The 16051-nt window shown below is 34.4% G+C and overlaps 1 protein-coding gene across 3 annotated transcripts in view; it reads left to right on the top strand.

Moving 5' to 3' along the window:
• LOC121725887 (protein kinase C and casein kinase substrate in neurons protein 1) overlaps positions 1-16051 on the top strand; it is a 100479-nt gene that overhangs the window by 63303 nt on the left and 21125 nt on the right. For all 3 annotated transcript variants that reach the window (XM_042113050.1, XM_042113051.1, XM_042113049.1), the window contains one exon: positions 15147-15335. In XM_042113050.1, the coding sequence (XP_041968984.1) occupies positions 15147-15335 (189 nt within the window). The remainder of the gene's footprint in view (positions 1-15146; positions 15336-16051) is intronic.

Genomic DNA, 16051 nt, shown 5'->3' with positions numbered 1-16051 from the left:
ATAGCTGTACGCAGCAATCATGGTGGCAATTTTGTAAATTGCAACTAATCGTCTTGTTTACTTAGCTAATTCGATGTGAAACTTAAAAATACTGCAGACCTAAAAAGGTCGCAAAGCGCAATTCATCTCAAATCAATTCAGAAAATGAATTGTCTAAACTAATGAATGTCAAATTAGTATGAATTGAATGTGAATTTCTAGACATGAATTGCACGCAAAGTGATCATATTGCGTTTTAAAAAAATGAATCATATTATAATCATATTATGATTATCTAAAGTGACCATTTTAGACCCGCACTCAGCAGGTGTATCCATTACAAAGTGACACTCGTAAAGATAAGTGTGTTGAAGTGTCAATGCCAATGTCAAATGTGGCATGCACACGCCAAAAGTGGTGAGTTGGTGTGAACGCGCCGCGCTCCGGTTCGCGGTTACTAGGGTTGAAAATATTGGGTTTTGATACAAATTTCAAAGGGTCCCCTTTTATGGCCTATACTTTTAGTAATTGTCTTTACAATCTACATTACATACTGCATTGTCTCTACATTACACATTTTTTTTTCTTTGTTTCAAATACATATTTTCAATAGCTTTCAGCCCGGATTTTTTTTATACGGAAACATCTTATGCAAAACTAAATTCACAAAATATATTGAATACTAATTGTTGCTGCCCGCAACCTCTAGCCCGGCCGCACATTACTAATTAACCGAATTTCTGATCAGAAAAATTCGGACGCCCCGCTCATACATTTTGACACGTCAGAATTCTGATAGTATGCGGATTGCGGGGTCTACAACAAAATGTATGAACAAAGTGCGTTCCGGATCAGAAATTTCGGATAATGTGCGGCCGGGCTTAACCTAAATATTTTCGGATTAAAAACTGTCCTTATAAATATAAATTTAAAATAAATTTTGACCGTTTTAGCTGCATTTCGGCTCAGCAGATTTAGCTCGTAGAGGCACCAGACCCGTTTTCGCATATTTTATACTCGTAGTATGTTTTCATATTCGGTTGTCAGCCCTATCGCTGACCTCTCTACGCGAGTCGGGCGAACGGCGGTGAGCTGGAATGCGGCATCAAATTACTGTTTATGTAACCGCGATATGCGAATGCAATAGTAACTGCTTTTTAATTAATGATAATAATTAGTAGCTTGTGCACATGCAAATGGATTTGGCATGTGCCTCGGATTTCCGCCCTCCGACTAGTGTGTAATCATTATTTTTATAGAATTTTTATGTAAATTCTTCAAGTGAGATACTTACATCATACAATATAGCAATTCGTTTTTATCTTATCATTGTAGATATGGTGAATATCGCAATAAGCCACGATGAGGCTTTATCTACTTTTAAAGAGGCCACTACAGATAGTTCACCTTGTAATGCATATTTTAAGAGTACACGAAGAGACGATATAAGATGATTACATACTTTTATTACAAGATATTCCTCGCTATTTCATTGTCTAGAAAATTAGTTTATAGCGCGCTTTTCCTTGACTGTTGAATTATTAAATTACTAGCGACCCGCCCCGGCGTCGCACGGGTATAAAATATATAGCCACTGAAAAAATGATTAAAATCGATAGCCCCTGATCCTTCACGTGGTCTACTTCTTATCTGTGCCAAATAACATAAAAATTGCTCCAGTAGTTCGCGTGATAAGCCCTTTCAAATAATTTCCTCCGTTTTTTTCACATGCTCCTATTAGTCTTAGCGTGATAAAATATAGCCTATAGCCTTCCTCAATAAATGGCATATCTAACACTGAAAGAATTTTTCAAATCGGACCAGTAGTTCCTGAGATTAGTGCGTTCAAGTTAGCCCTTTCAAATAATTTCCCCCGTGTTTTCCACATTTTCCTCTATTTCTTCGCATCTATTAGTCTTAACGTGATAAAATATAACCTATAGCCTTGCTCGATAAATGGGCTATCTAACACTGAAAGAATCATCAAAATCCGTTGCGTAGTTTTAAAGATTAAAGGGAACAAAGGGACATGACGGAAAAAAAGCGACTTTGTTTTATAAAATATGTATAGATATAGATTAAGTACTAAGTAGGTATGAATTTTCATGTGTCGATCTAGTTCCATAATATGAATATGAAATTAAAAAATTGATTAACGTGGTGTATGTTTTAGGTAAAATTAGTTTCTTAATTCTCATAATTTGGTTGAAATACATCAGTCGAAATCTTTGGTATATTTAGAAAATATAATTTTAAATCGTTCGCAATTTTCAAATCCATAACGATAAGTCATAAGACCGCTCAAGATGTCTGTGATAAGAATGCGGATTGATAAGATATTATCTGCAGTTACACTGAAATTGATTAAAAAAATATAAATATAATTTACAGAGAGGCTTCATGTAGAACTCTGTGACAGGATTTTAATTATGGTACAGACAGAGAATAGATGTTAGTTTGCTATTTCAATATCTTTTTTCTTCTCAATTTTATATACCTCATTTTGGTCTATGTCTACAGATAAAATATAGATCAGACAATAACTGGAAGGCCTGTAAAATAGGTAGTATTACAAAATACCAGCTGTAGAAAGAATAGATAAAAATTTCACGTACACTATATCTTTAATGAAACATGATGGTTGGAGCACTCGGAGCTCAGCCCGCTTGCCAACACGTACAGCGTATAACGTTTATTTAGTATACTTTTATTTCCATACTATTTTTGACTTCGGCTTACTCAAGTCTATAAACTGTAGAAGCGGCGTCTACGTGGTCCTCAAATAAAGAAGGCTGCTGACTGCTGTTGTTGTGTTAGCGTTCAAAGTATTGGAGCTACTTTGTAACTGTGTAAAGTTGTATCCAACATTCATACAACTCCGACAAAGTTTTAATGCCATTTCGGTAGTTTAAAGACTACAAAATGGTATTTTCATAAAATGTCAAACCGTCGTTAAAACACTCTGAATTCTGATTGCCCTAAAATCAGTCTTTTGATTATTATTGGGAAGATTATTGGACTTTAGGATTCTGAGAATGTATTATAATTATTTTACTGTTTTATAATACTATACCTGAGACTGGATCGAACGGAGTACAGATTTTTGAATAAAATCTTAAGTATCTAAACTAAGTAAGAATTTTCACTTTTAAATGCTCATTCTCTGAATTATTTTAATTAACATTCTTTGATAACTAATTTTACTCAGTCTTATTAAAATTGCTGTAGATATTTTGTACATATTTAAGTTGAACCATTCGTTAATTACTAATTAGTCTCTTTTTTAATTAACTTTTACAATGAAATCCTGAAAAGTGTATATTTCAGAGAACAATGTTGAAAATATTGAACCCTCAAGATGATCTGCTCTGTAAAGATAATTTATTTAGAAGATAGTAAAATAATTATTACAGTAGAGTTTAGAATTCTGTCATCCTATCAGGACTGCAAGGTATACTTTATCTCAAATATCTGCAAGTGCATATTATTCGTTCTCGTGAAATCGTGTAATATTATGTTCCCGTAAGCATGTAGTTTGCCGTGCAAAGCTTTTCCCCACGGCTGTCAATAGCGGAGCTTTCAACAGTGCTCACTTGAATGCGCCGCTGAAATACGCGAGCTTTCATGTCGTGTAGGTGTAGTGTAGGTATCCTGCAGTCGTGTAGCTCGGACCGTAGCCGCGTAGCAGGAACATACATGACAATCCGAGCGTTAGATTTAACGTAAACTTCGTATGATAATGTCTAGGTGGTTTTTGCATCTTTTTCATTTTTGATACCTGGCACTGGCGATGATTTTAAAACGGGATATCACTTAATTATAATCTAAACTTTCTATTTGCGCTATCTGTTACCAGTTCACGCTTAAACACCCGAACGAATTTAAATTAAATTTGGTATATTTATTTGGCATATTGAAGATACTTTGAGTCCCAAAATACTTAATTCAGGGGCAATCAAGTTGCGCGTAACATCTAAAGAACTGCTACCAGTTAAAGCTACTGCAAGAGGTCACTCGGGTTGACTATACGTGATTAAAATTTGATTGTTAATTAAAATATACGAGTGATAAAATATCATATGGGCTATAACTTTTAACAGAGCTCTTTAATTTAGCACGGTTGGCCGTGTGCCAGCGAGTTTGGTGGAAAGTGTTAAAATACCGCGACCTCGACAGATAACCTCTGCGGAGATCGTCTGCCGTATAACGTATTGATTAACCGCCTACGTGATGACTGCGTGGTGTATCATGAGAAAGTTGTGCTTCGACGTGTGGCTCCGAATTAGCGCCTAATGTGGTGGTTGTACAGTCAATACAAAGGTGACATCGGAGGAGGAATCTTCGGATAAAGTGTTCAATGAGAAAATCACGCATCTCTCTGTACGTAATTTAATCTAAATCATTTTAAGTAGTTTTAATAGCATAATGATACAGACAGACTTTTGCAATTACGACATATTATATAGTAGGGATTACAAATTATAATTCATACAATTATTATTATTGTTAGAATTTTTAATCTCTACATTATCTCGTCAAGTATCACGCCGTCAATCTTTTAGTTATCGCGTTTTTCGAAATTCAGTAATGAATAATGGTAGCGGTATAAATATGCGGAACTGGCGAATATATGATGGGCAAACAACCATATATTAATGTATGACGCGAACTCGACATCAAATAGGTTTCACTATTACGTGGGTGTTACAGGTTACAACATTTTTCAGTTTGTTATAATGTCAGATTCTGCGGTTTTCTAATGGAAGTTTATGTTTTCGTTAACATTGTTTATTGGTTAAAGCTTTTGTAAGTAGATGAAGTCTTGTTAAAGGCCTAAAGCCTAAGTGTGAGAGTTGTATTTCCGTGTGTAAAGAGTACTACCCAATACCCAGTGGTACTGGGTACACCCTTTACGGATGTCTTACGGTAGAGTTTTGCTTGGCACCCTAACTTTTTTTTAACTCTAAAACATGCTAGCGTCACATTTATTTATAAGTGTAGAAGATTGTAGAAGGTCTATCAGAAGAATCTTATCATTGTACTTATCTCCAAAGATTGTGATGACGTGTTTGATACCTTTTGGTATGTGTTTAAGTATGTAGATGTAGAAGTAAATTAAAATAATTTATATAGAATTTAAGAATAGTAGACGTTAGTTCCTCTTTGTAGGAATACTCTACGGAAGCAGATGATTTTTTAAACTCCTACCTAATTGTAACTAACACAAAGTCACTCAGGTTGACAGGCGAATGGCGATTAAAATTAATTATTAATTAAAATAAATGAGACCCATTAGGAGCCTCTCACGAGGCCTTTCTCGTCAAGTAATTTTATAATTATATCTTCATAAGATGTAGACTGTAGAGCGATATAATATTGACATTATCACAAGTCCCGCGGGGCGGGGCAGGCTTTAGCATAATTGATAAAACGATTTAGATATCCATTAGTAGCGGATGTCAGTCATTATCTGCAGAATGTAATACTGGATTTCGGTTACGTCCTATCGCCTTTTACGTGAATACTGTATAGAGTAGATTTGAAGATTCAGTAGCATGGAATTTACGTTTTAGGTACCTACGCATATTTCTTTAAAAAGTTACAAAAATTATCCCAAATTTCGGACCTATAAAGGCCTGTTATACAAACAAGCTTCCGTTGCCATGTCCGAGAATCGAGTTGTCAGAGAAAATAATAGGAAATATTACGCAAAGGGCGCGCGACATACAGTTAGACTAGCACGAGTCGGCGCATGAATACCGAAAACTATTCCACCTCCATTTTTTTATGCGATCCTCTTCAAATTGCCCTCCTGATGATATAAATGCATGTTGCCAGTGCGCAACCCGGTGCCATATTGTTTAAACAAACATTGTTTAAACAATTGCAAGGAATTGTTATTTTTCAACCGAACAATTTTTTTTATATTCTTTATTAAAATACCAATAAAAAAGGTCCTATGACTTTTTACGATAAAGTTAATATATTTAAAGATATGAATTTTTAAAGGTTCGAAAAACCTCAAATTTGGGTACTTTCGACCGATGCAAAATATATTAAAAAAATAATAATGTCAAAGTAATATATTTTTTTAAATTCTATATACAATAGTTAATAATATTGTTAATAGAGATTTCAAAAAAATTCATTGTTTATATCTTTTTTTTATCTTAGCAAAAGTAGACAAAAAATTGTGTTTTTGTATGGGAGCCCCCCTTAAACAATTACTTTATTTTAATTTTATTATTAATTATTAAAGTACAAATATAATTAAAGATTTTACGAAAATTTCAAGTGCCTAACTGTTACTATTATTGATTACGAGCAAAAAAGGCCAAAAAAATCACGTTTCTTGTATGGGAGCCCCCCTTAAATAATATACTTTATTTTATTTTTAGTATTTGTTGTTATAGCGGCAAAAGATATACACAATCTGTGAAAATTTCAGAAGTCTTAATAATAGGGTTTACTAAGACTTCGTTGTCTGTCCGTCTGCCTGTTGGTCTATATGTCTCCAGGCTGTATCTCAAGAACTGCTATAGCTAGACTTCTGATATTTTTTCCGATTGTGTATGTCTGTTGCCGCTATAAGAACAAATACTAAAAATAAAAATAAAATATATTTAAGGGGGGCTCCCATACAAGAAACGTGATTTTTTGGCCTTTTTTGCTCGTAATCAATAATAGTAACAGCGAGGCACTTGAAAATTTCCCGAAATCCTTAATTATATAACTTAATTGTATATAGAATTTAAAAAATATATTACTTTGATATTATTTATTTATTTAATATATTTTTCATCGGTCGAAAGTACCCAAATTTGAGGTTTTTCGAACTTTCAAAAATTCATATCTTTAAAAATATTAACTTTATCGTAAAAAGTCATAGGACCTTTTTTATTGGTATTTCAATAAAGAATATAAAAAAAATTGTTCGGTTGAAAAATAACAATTCCTTGCAATTGTTTAAACAGTGTTTGTTTAAACAATATGGCACCAGGTTGCGCCCTTGGAACATGCATTTATATCATCAGGAGGGATATTTGAAGAGGATCGCATAAAAAAATTGAGGTGGAATAGTTTTCGGTACTCATGCGCCGACTCGTCCTAGTCTAAGTAAATAACCCGACCAAAATCCGACATGTTGCACACGATCAGAACATTGACAGAAACGTTGTCCAACGTCGAACAAAACTTTTTGTTTTCTGTCTGCGTTGGTGCGGCCATCTAGCATCAAAACATTGCAGTTATTATATCCTATTGATTCCGCCCTAGATTAGCACCTCCATCGTCGGTATCGCAGATACAATAGATTTTCAATTGTTATGCGACAACCGGCTGCCACTTGGGGATTGATGGGTTAATCTCGATGTAACATGACGGCGTGAGTTTCTGCTATAACATCCTTATTATCCTCTACTACGTCAGAGCGCAGTAGCGGAGAGGAAGGATTGAATTGCGATATTAATGTGGACGGATGACGATTGACGGGGTATGGGGTTACAGCGACAAGGTCGGCTTATGCAACCGCCTGCAGCGCGTACCGTCGGCAGAAATATAATGGCCGATAGTGTATGGTGTATAGTTGTATACTCCGTTTTCAATTCATCACATTAACCTCACCGTTATAATATTAGTATTATAACGGTGCACAGTGTGATAAAAACCTCGATTTTGTTTCACCGCGTTTTTCTTTCAAAATACTATAGTTGATAGCTATATAAACATTAGAGTAAAACTCCGAGATCGATATTCTTTGTAGTTATTTTTTTAAAGAGTGTCAAAGTTGGCGTTTTTCCGGGTCAAAAATTTGCATAAAAATTAATTAAAAAAAAACTAATCAAGTAAAATTAATTTTGTATATACCAATTGAACAAGCACTTAATACTTTACTTTTTCTCCGAATTTGGTTAACCTACTGTGATCAAGTAGGGAGATATTTATTTATTTAGTAATTTTAGTTTTTTATTTTAAATTTCGCGATTAGATCGAATTAGAAAAAGTTTTAAGCATGAAATGATAGTGTGAGTAATCCTTTATCAATGTTATCAAAAATCACACTCTAATAACCTCTGTGTCAGAAGTTATATCGTATTTAAATTTTTTTTAATAAAAATTCGGATTTTTTGTACCTAAGGTTGTCACTAAAGGTCTCTTGTTTGATTTATCCGGTTGATACGCAAATTCGCAATCGATATCCTATACAAAAAATATCAGGATCACGTTTAGGTAGGTCTAATAATAAAAAATCTAAAAAGTGAAAAAATATGACGTAAATTAACGATTTTATATGCTCAAACAGTATCTAATCAGTAATCACCTTCTGATGTAGTCGGGGAAAATAAAATATCAACTTTAGTGACAACCCTAGGTATAAAAAAATCCGAATTTTTATAAAAAAAAATTGAATTGGATATTACTTCTGACACAGAGGTTATTAGAGTGTGATTTTTGATAACATTGATAAAGGATTACTCACACTATCATTTCATGCTTAAAACTTTTTCTAATTCGATCTAATCGCGAAATAACAAATAAAAAACTAAAATTACTAAATAAATAAATATCTGCCTACTTGATCACAGTAGGTTAACCAAATTCGGAGAAAAAGTCAAGTATTAAGTGCTTGTTTAATTGGTATAAACAAAATTAATGTTACTTGATTAGTTTTTTTTCTATTAATTTTTATGCAAATTTTTTACCCGGAAAAACGCCAACTTTGACACTCTTTAAAAAAATAACTACAAAGAATATCGATCTCGGAGTTTTACTCTAATGTTTATATAGCTATCAACTATAGTATTTTGAAAGAAAAACGTTGTGAAACAAAATCGAGGTTTTTATCACACTGTGCGGTGAGTGTGTAGGTACTACGTATCTTGTTACTACATGCAAAAAATGTTAAATTTCGATAGTAAATAACAATATTTGGCATAGCTGTTATAATTTATGCTCTGTATTCATTAAGAGCATTAAGTATGGCTAAGTTTAATCTCGAAAAGACTTGAAAGTGGGGATGATTATTCACTATAATATAGAAATATTATTATCTACAGTCTAAACGAACCATAATAATTATTAGATTGGTGTCCTAATCACGGTATAATTTTAGTTTTTCGGGTACCCGAAACATTTAATGCAAAAACGTGATATATTTTTCTTTGCATTGCAACCGAAACATTTCATGCAAACATTTAACGTGATATTTTTTTTGCATTGTAAAAAATATAATATATTAATAATTAAAAAATATATATACAGGCTAACGTAGAGTGAAATGTTATTTTACTCTACGCTAGCCTGCGGGGCTAAAATGGTCACATTTAGCAATTCCTCTCAATCAATGCAGCAAATGAATTGTCAAAACTGTCAAACTGACAAATGTCAAATCAGTACAAAAATACAGAAATGAATCGCAAGCAGAGCTGTTGCATTTTGGGATTTTAGAAAAATGAATCATATTAAGATTCATATCATGATTCTTCAAAGCGACCATTTTAGACCCGCTGCTCATGCTGCTGCCGTTGGCATCCCTCTTGGCAGTGTGAGTGCGCTTGAATCATCAATTTTATAAATTATTATGATTGATGATTGATCATCGGCTTTTGTTTGCTGGCTGTAACCCTTCATACATATGTGCCAGCTAAGTAGAGCTTGTATTTCGCTCATGATATCATTATAAGTAATTATTATGTGGTTTTCTTAGAACAGTTAACTGCGATAATAATCCAGGATTCAGCAGAAAGCAATCAGTGAGTTAATTGAAATTTGTATAATGAATTGATGACTATAAAATAATAATTTACATAGCAACTCCAAGAGCCCTACGCTTAGATTAAACTACTAGAGCAGGTTGTACCAGAAAAGCTCGTTTAGACAGCAATTGCCTAAGAAATGCTAATATGAAATAATAAATAAACAGCTATGGTATTGCATAAAGGCAGTAAAGGTGCATATTGAAAGCATAAACACAGGCCCGCGTGTGATCATGCATAACGGCCCTGAGCTCACTCTCATAATATCGTTTTCATAAAATGCATTATACACAGACATTTTCTTAAATAACTTGGTTTATGAAATAAATAAATCGTAAATCTATTCAGATAAAATAAATGTTACGTTTTACATAGAATTAAGATTTTAAAAGACTTGAATTAATTTAAGGAGTAATAAGGATACGTCATACGCAACGTATAACAAGCTTGGCCGAGAAAAAAATATTTTCCTAGTAAATGCGTGTAAAATACGGTGTGTTTTAAAAATACTTTTACTCAACTCACTGCAAAGTTCTAAGCTTGATCCTTAAGAACTTTGTTGTGTTTAGCAAACGGGTAGGTATATAAATAGCTTGCAACAAAGTTGCAACGTTAAACGCACCAAGAAAACGTCTAATCAGATATCAACCACCTAATAGGATTTCGATAGATTCCATGATTTTTAAGAGCCATTCAGGAGAAATGAAAATTAATGTGACGCTCCGCCACGTGAGCTCTCGAGCACGCCCGCTGCCAACTTTGCATAATGGCGTGAGGAGTCGCTCCAGGAGCATGTAGCCAAGACGTTTTCTTTACCGCTTCTTTATAGAATCGCCGATCAAAATGTATGGAATCGACATTAACGAGTCGAACGTCAACGTCATATTAACAAGCATTTATGTCAATTCCATACATTTTGATCGGCGATTCTATTTATAAAGAAGCGATATGGTCCTGGCTAAAGGGCCAGGTCCCGGATAAAAACACGACGCCGTGGAACGTCCCAGAACATCCCTTATTGAGAAAATGAGATTCAAATGCGTGGCTTGCAAGTTGCAACGAACGTTTGAATGCTATTTCGATATCATTATTTGCTGAGTTATTTCGTTTTTCATTTACGTAGGGTTAGTTTTTCATCGGTGGAGTCAGGGATGGACTCGAATCGGTGGACATATCAACTAGACAACAAGTAATCGAGTGTTAAATCAAAAAAATTCCGTCTTTCGCGAACAGAATTTTTGTAATCACTATTCACTACCGAAAGTAGAGACAAAAAGTTGAATGTAAGTACTACTGTAACTAAACAGTTGTAGTCTTATCCAAGTGGCAAGTGTGTGATGTGTCTATTCATTCGTGAGTATAGATTACGGCTTCAACATGCGAAGTAGCTAAGTTGCATATAGATTGAGCGCTGCTGCGTTTGTTAGCTGACTGTTGACCGTATCAACTACACAGATAAAAAGGATTTCTCGAATCAAGAAAAATAGTTTTCTTGACATATTAAGTTATTTTAAGGAAAATTGTGTTAATACAAGTAATGTTTATTCATCTTTAAATAATGGCAGTCTCGAAATGAAAAAAATATTTTCTTGTTGCAATTTTACAATCAAGGAAAAAAAAATTAATTGAAGAATAAGTAAAATTAACCTAAGAAGTTCAAATTTTATTGCTCTAATACAATGAAATACTTATTTCAAACTGTAAGTTTATTTAACACAATGAAACATTTCATCCAATGAAGAAATTATTACCTTAAATCATATCTAGAGCAATTTAAAAAAATATATCTTAAACTAATGACATAAAATCTTATTTTTAGTAAAATCCTGTTTTGCCTTAAAATTTTATTATTACTTTGTTTCAAATACATATAGTTTAAGAAAAAGTTAAAAATATTTTAATTTAATGACAAGTTACTTCTAGTCTACCTATTTTTTTTTTGGTATGAGTTATGACTATTGACTACCGAGTCTACCGACGCGACGCCACGATAGTGCGCGCGCGCCATGCTAAAGCAAGCTAAACAAGTTTAAATTTGAGGAGAATATATACGCAATATCTCTTGTGGTGCGGGTTAAGTGATAATTTGTAAAACAAAATGAACGAAAATAACAACGTAGTTACTCTCCTCGAGGCAAATAATATTTCTCCAGAAGTAATAGAAGTTTTTGTGTGTAAGTATGCATTGATTTTACTGGCCAGCCTTTGATTATAGTATTGTTGAAGTGCCACCCACCCATGCAAAAATTCATCAAAAATCATATCCATGTTGAGTACGTTAAGCTAAGTCATAGATTACTTAAATGTATCATTTCGGTTCTACGTTGCAGCAAATGGCATAACAACAGAGTTATTCTACAAACTCAAGGAACTCTGCCCTCATCTTGGGACCCGGATAAAGCTAGCTGAAATTATCACAGCTCATGTAAGTGAAATCCATTGGCATTTGCACTGTGCTGTGCACTTCTGCATCTGCAACTGGGCAGCGTTTATTCTTTTTTGTATGCAGCAGGATGTATAATGAATATTAAAGCTCTTTAGTCACACTTTGTTTAAAAATACATTCATAATTTGTTTAATAACTTTGCCAATGAAGACAATCTATAGGTACTAGTTATTTAGGGTAAACTTATGTAAGTACATGATTTAGCCACTGTGCATTACACACATATTTTATGTTTTCAGGCACCTACAGAGTCATTTAATGAGTGTTCAGAGTCATTGAGTGAAACAGACTTTACAAAACCTACGTCCTCTAGCTGTTCTGAATCTCAGGAAGTTACCACAACAAATGTACTGATTACAAGATATTTTCCAGACTTTGACTTACATACCTTATTACAAACAACAGTTGGAGAAAACAGTATTTTGAAATTTTATGAAACTCACAAACAATTTTTTTGTCAAAATTTTTGTCTTTTATGTAAGTAAATAAATTTTTATACGATTAACATCTCTTAATTTTGTTTTAGAAACCACTATTTGATATGCTTTTCTGTTGTTCCTTGTATGTTGTCTTTTATTTACCTTTCAGGAAACGCCTCCAGAACTTCCATTGGACTATTGGGAGTTCCTGAGCCGTATTAAGGCCTATTCAAACCGGAGCGGTATCCGCTACCGCCGTGGGTAGCGGTGTCCCGATGGGTACGTGATTATCGCCTTAATCGCGTTTATTATTAGCGCGTTAATCGCGTACCCATCGGGATACCGCTACCCACGGCGGTAGCGGATACCGCTCCGGTTTAAATAGGCCTTTATTAATAGTACCTTTAAGACATTAAAACCACTTAACACAAGCATTTAAAACTTTTATTGAAAGAAAGTAATAATATTAGACCAAGAAATATTTTTCCCGAAACAAGAAAGGTTATTCTTTATCGTAGGTTGCATAAATTAAAATTTAAAATATTAGTTATTGGTCTAAGGATATAATTTTCTAATATTAAAATAAACACTACTTTAAATAAGTAAAGTTAGTGTTCAAGCTAGATTTATTATTGTTGACAGAAAAAAATATGTATTTAAATTAAGCATATATTATTTCTAATAAAGTGATTTCTTATTTGATTGAAATCAATATTTTCTTAAAATGAAAATACATCCTAAGCTTGCATCAAGAGAATTATCAACTTACATTAAGAATTCTAATAATTCTTGGTAGAAGACGTATTATATTAAATCAATCGGAAATTGTCTTAATTCAAGATTACTTCAAATATCAGTTTAAGATTATTATTTTTTTAGCGTAAGAAAATATTAGTTTCACTATATATGAGGCAACCATAATCTTGACTTAATGCAAATTGCTTTCATGCAAGATTATTTTTCTTATTCGGAGAATACTGTTTTTTCTGTGTATCATGTAACTCGACCTCGCAACAAAACTCAGGCATCCAGAATCGAGATACACTAGAAATGTTGGTATTCCAATGACGGCTCGAGTCTCGACGCTACCTATCGTTGCCGTCTCGATTTGTGGAGGCATGCGAGAATTCCTTGTATGGATCGTATCTTCGAACTGCTTACAACATACATAAACTGCAGGGAATAGTGAAGTTAACGTAGAAATGTGTAAAAAGCTCAAGATGGCAAGGAAATAGAATTATAATAGATGAATAACTACTCAGTACTTCTCATCATTTTTTGCTAAAAGATAATGCTCAATGTATTTAAAACCCAGATCGAACAGATACACGATGTTGCTCAGAATTTCACTGATATTAAATAAAATAATTCTGTATATATTTCATTGAGATCTGTTCGCTTTGGGTTTTTTAGCGTTATCCTTTTTTTGGTAAATTCGTCGTACCTATAGTATGCAAAATAAGTATTTCGGCAATTTAATTAGTGCCGTCATAGTTTATTCAGCGTCTTTTATCCATGAGATAAGAGGATTAACGCGGCTATAGAATATTATATGTAGTTACCTACGATCGTTTTATCTCGTTACTCGCTAGATGTACAGTATGATAGTTATATTGCAGAACCGTTGTTGCTAACTGGCACTATTAACCCTGGTAAAATTACGTTAAACTACAAAGCTACTTATACAATCTGTTTAGAAATAAAAAGTTAATCAATGCCAATAATTAATCTTGTAATTCGTATCGTAACCTAAAGCTTAAAGCTCCTTTCGTTGCAATTCTGAATCCTGACAGACTTGAACATAAATTATCTTAATCAGTAATTGAAGGGCTTTTAAGTTTATCAATACTTTTAAAATGAACTCCTCAGAAGCTTTATATAATTCTCATATTCTTGCGTTTCCCGTCTCGATAACACTCACGGGAAGTTGAAAGCTCTCAGCTTTTGCGAGCTTTCGCTGCGATAATTACGAAGCTCGGCGACACGATTAATATGTGGAAATTACAAAAGTTTTTACAAAGCTCGTGCAGCGGATACGTAATATAACGTCTCTGTTTCAAACAAATGTTTAACATCAAAAGCGATTTAATCAGAGCCGCCCGCCGCCCGCCGCCCACGTTACTACTAGCTTGTGACCTGCTAATTTATTAGCATATCTCTCGAATAACTCAACGACTAATTTATTATTTTGTTTGAGCACAAGTTTATGTACAAGTAATATTTGAGCACCGATTGGTATCTACGATGAGCACGGCAATATCAATCAATGTGTCAACATTTACATGTTTGCAGAGGGCCGTTTCCAGGTGTCGATTTCATCCATTGTTGGCAGCAAACACTCTGTACGCCATTACCTAAAAGATGCTTTTACATTTTCTACTATAACGCATAGTGCGTCTTCGCTCTTCTTCCTTTAGCCTCCCATTAATTTGTCACCAAATCTTTTGGATCACTTACGTATGAGTCGTGTCTGATGATATCCATTTGTTTGCTCTAGTCTAGTCCATTGACTCAGCTCATTAACTAATAGCATTTATTTGTCCACAGTCAATGATTCAACTAAAAGAGCGGAAGGAGATGGACGAGGCGTTCAAGAAGGCTCAGAAGCCGTGGGCGAAGTTCCTGCAGAAGGTGGAGCGCACGCGGCTGGAGTACCACACGGCTTGCAAGCAGGAGCGGACGGCGCAGAACCAGGAGCGCAACGCCAGCGGGGACAGCTCGCTCAGTCCGGACCAGGTGAGACATTGAAACAGCTCTGGATTTATGTATAGGCAGTATAGGCCATGCCCTAAGGGCGGCAGCGTCCTAGGATGACGGCAGAGTTCGTACATAGGGGCGGCAAATGGCAAAACTAAAGTGGCCTATACTCATAAAAAATATTAATCAGGCCCTGTATTAAAGTCTCAACTCTAAGCGCATCGTCACCATAATTACCAGTGCCGCTTAGGCCGTGGTCATGTTCACCGATTGATTCCTTGGAACTTTTGAAATGATGTTGATGGTGGCATTCCTAACGCTGATAGTTTATTCGGTAGTCGGTACGTATTAGTGGACCGTGGTATTGGCAAGCTGTCTGTCGACGACAGACAGCTTATGCTAGCTGATAGCTCTAACAGCATAGCAAGGCTGATCAGCGACTTATTAATTAAAAGAGGATTAGCTTAGATTATGTAGTAATTCAACGACTGGATCATAATCGTAATTGATTTCATTAGATCAGAAGTGCATTAACGCACATCGGCTTGCTAGTAATTGAGTTATTAAATTACATGCTGTGTACACTATAATGGACACCCAGTAAACTACTAACGGTTTCTGCAGAGTCAAAGCGAAAGTAATTCGCATTTTTTTTTTTACTTTAAGGAAAAATTAAACTTTCTTAAGCCTGATGATTCCCATTTCCCACATTTATTATGATTGAGGATTTTTGGTCCCTCGTCCGAAATCTGTTG

The sequence above is a fragment of the Aricia agestis genome, chromosome 4, assembly GCF_905147365.1.
Source record: "Aricia agestis chromosome 4, ilAriAges1.1, whole genome shotgun sequence".
NCBI lineage: Eukaryota > Metazoa > Arthropoda > Insecta > Lepidoptera > Lycaenidae > Aricia > Aricia agestis.
The sequence above is the reverse complement of the archived record's forward strand: the minus strand, read 5'-3'. Positions and strand labels throughout refer to the sequence as shown.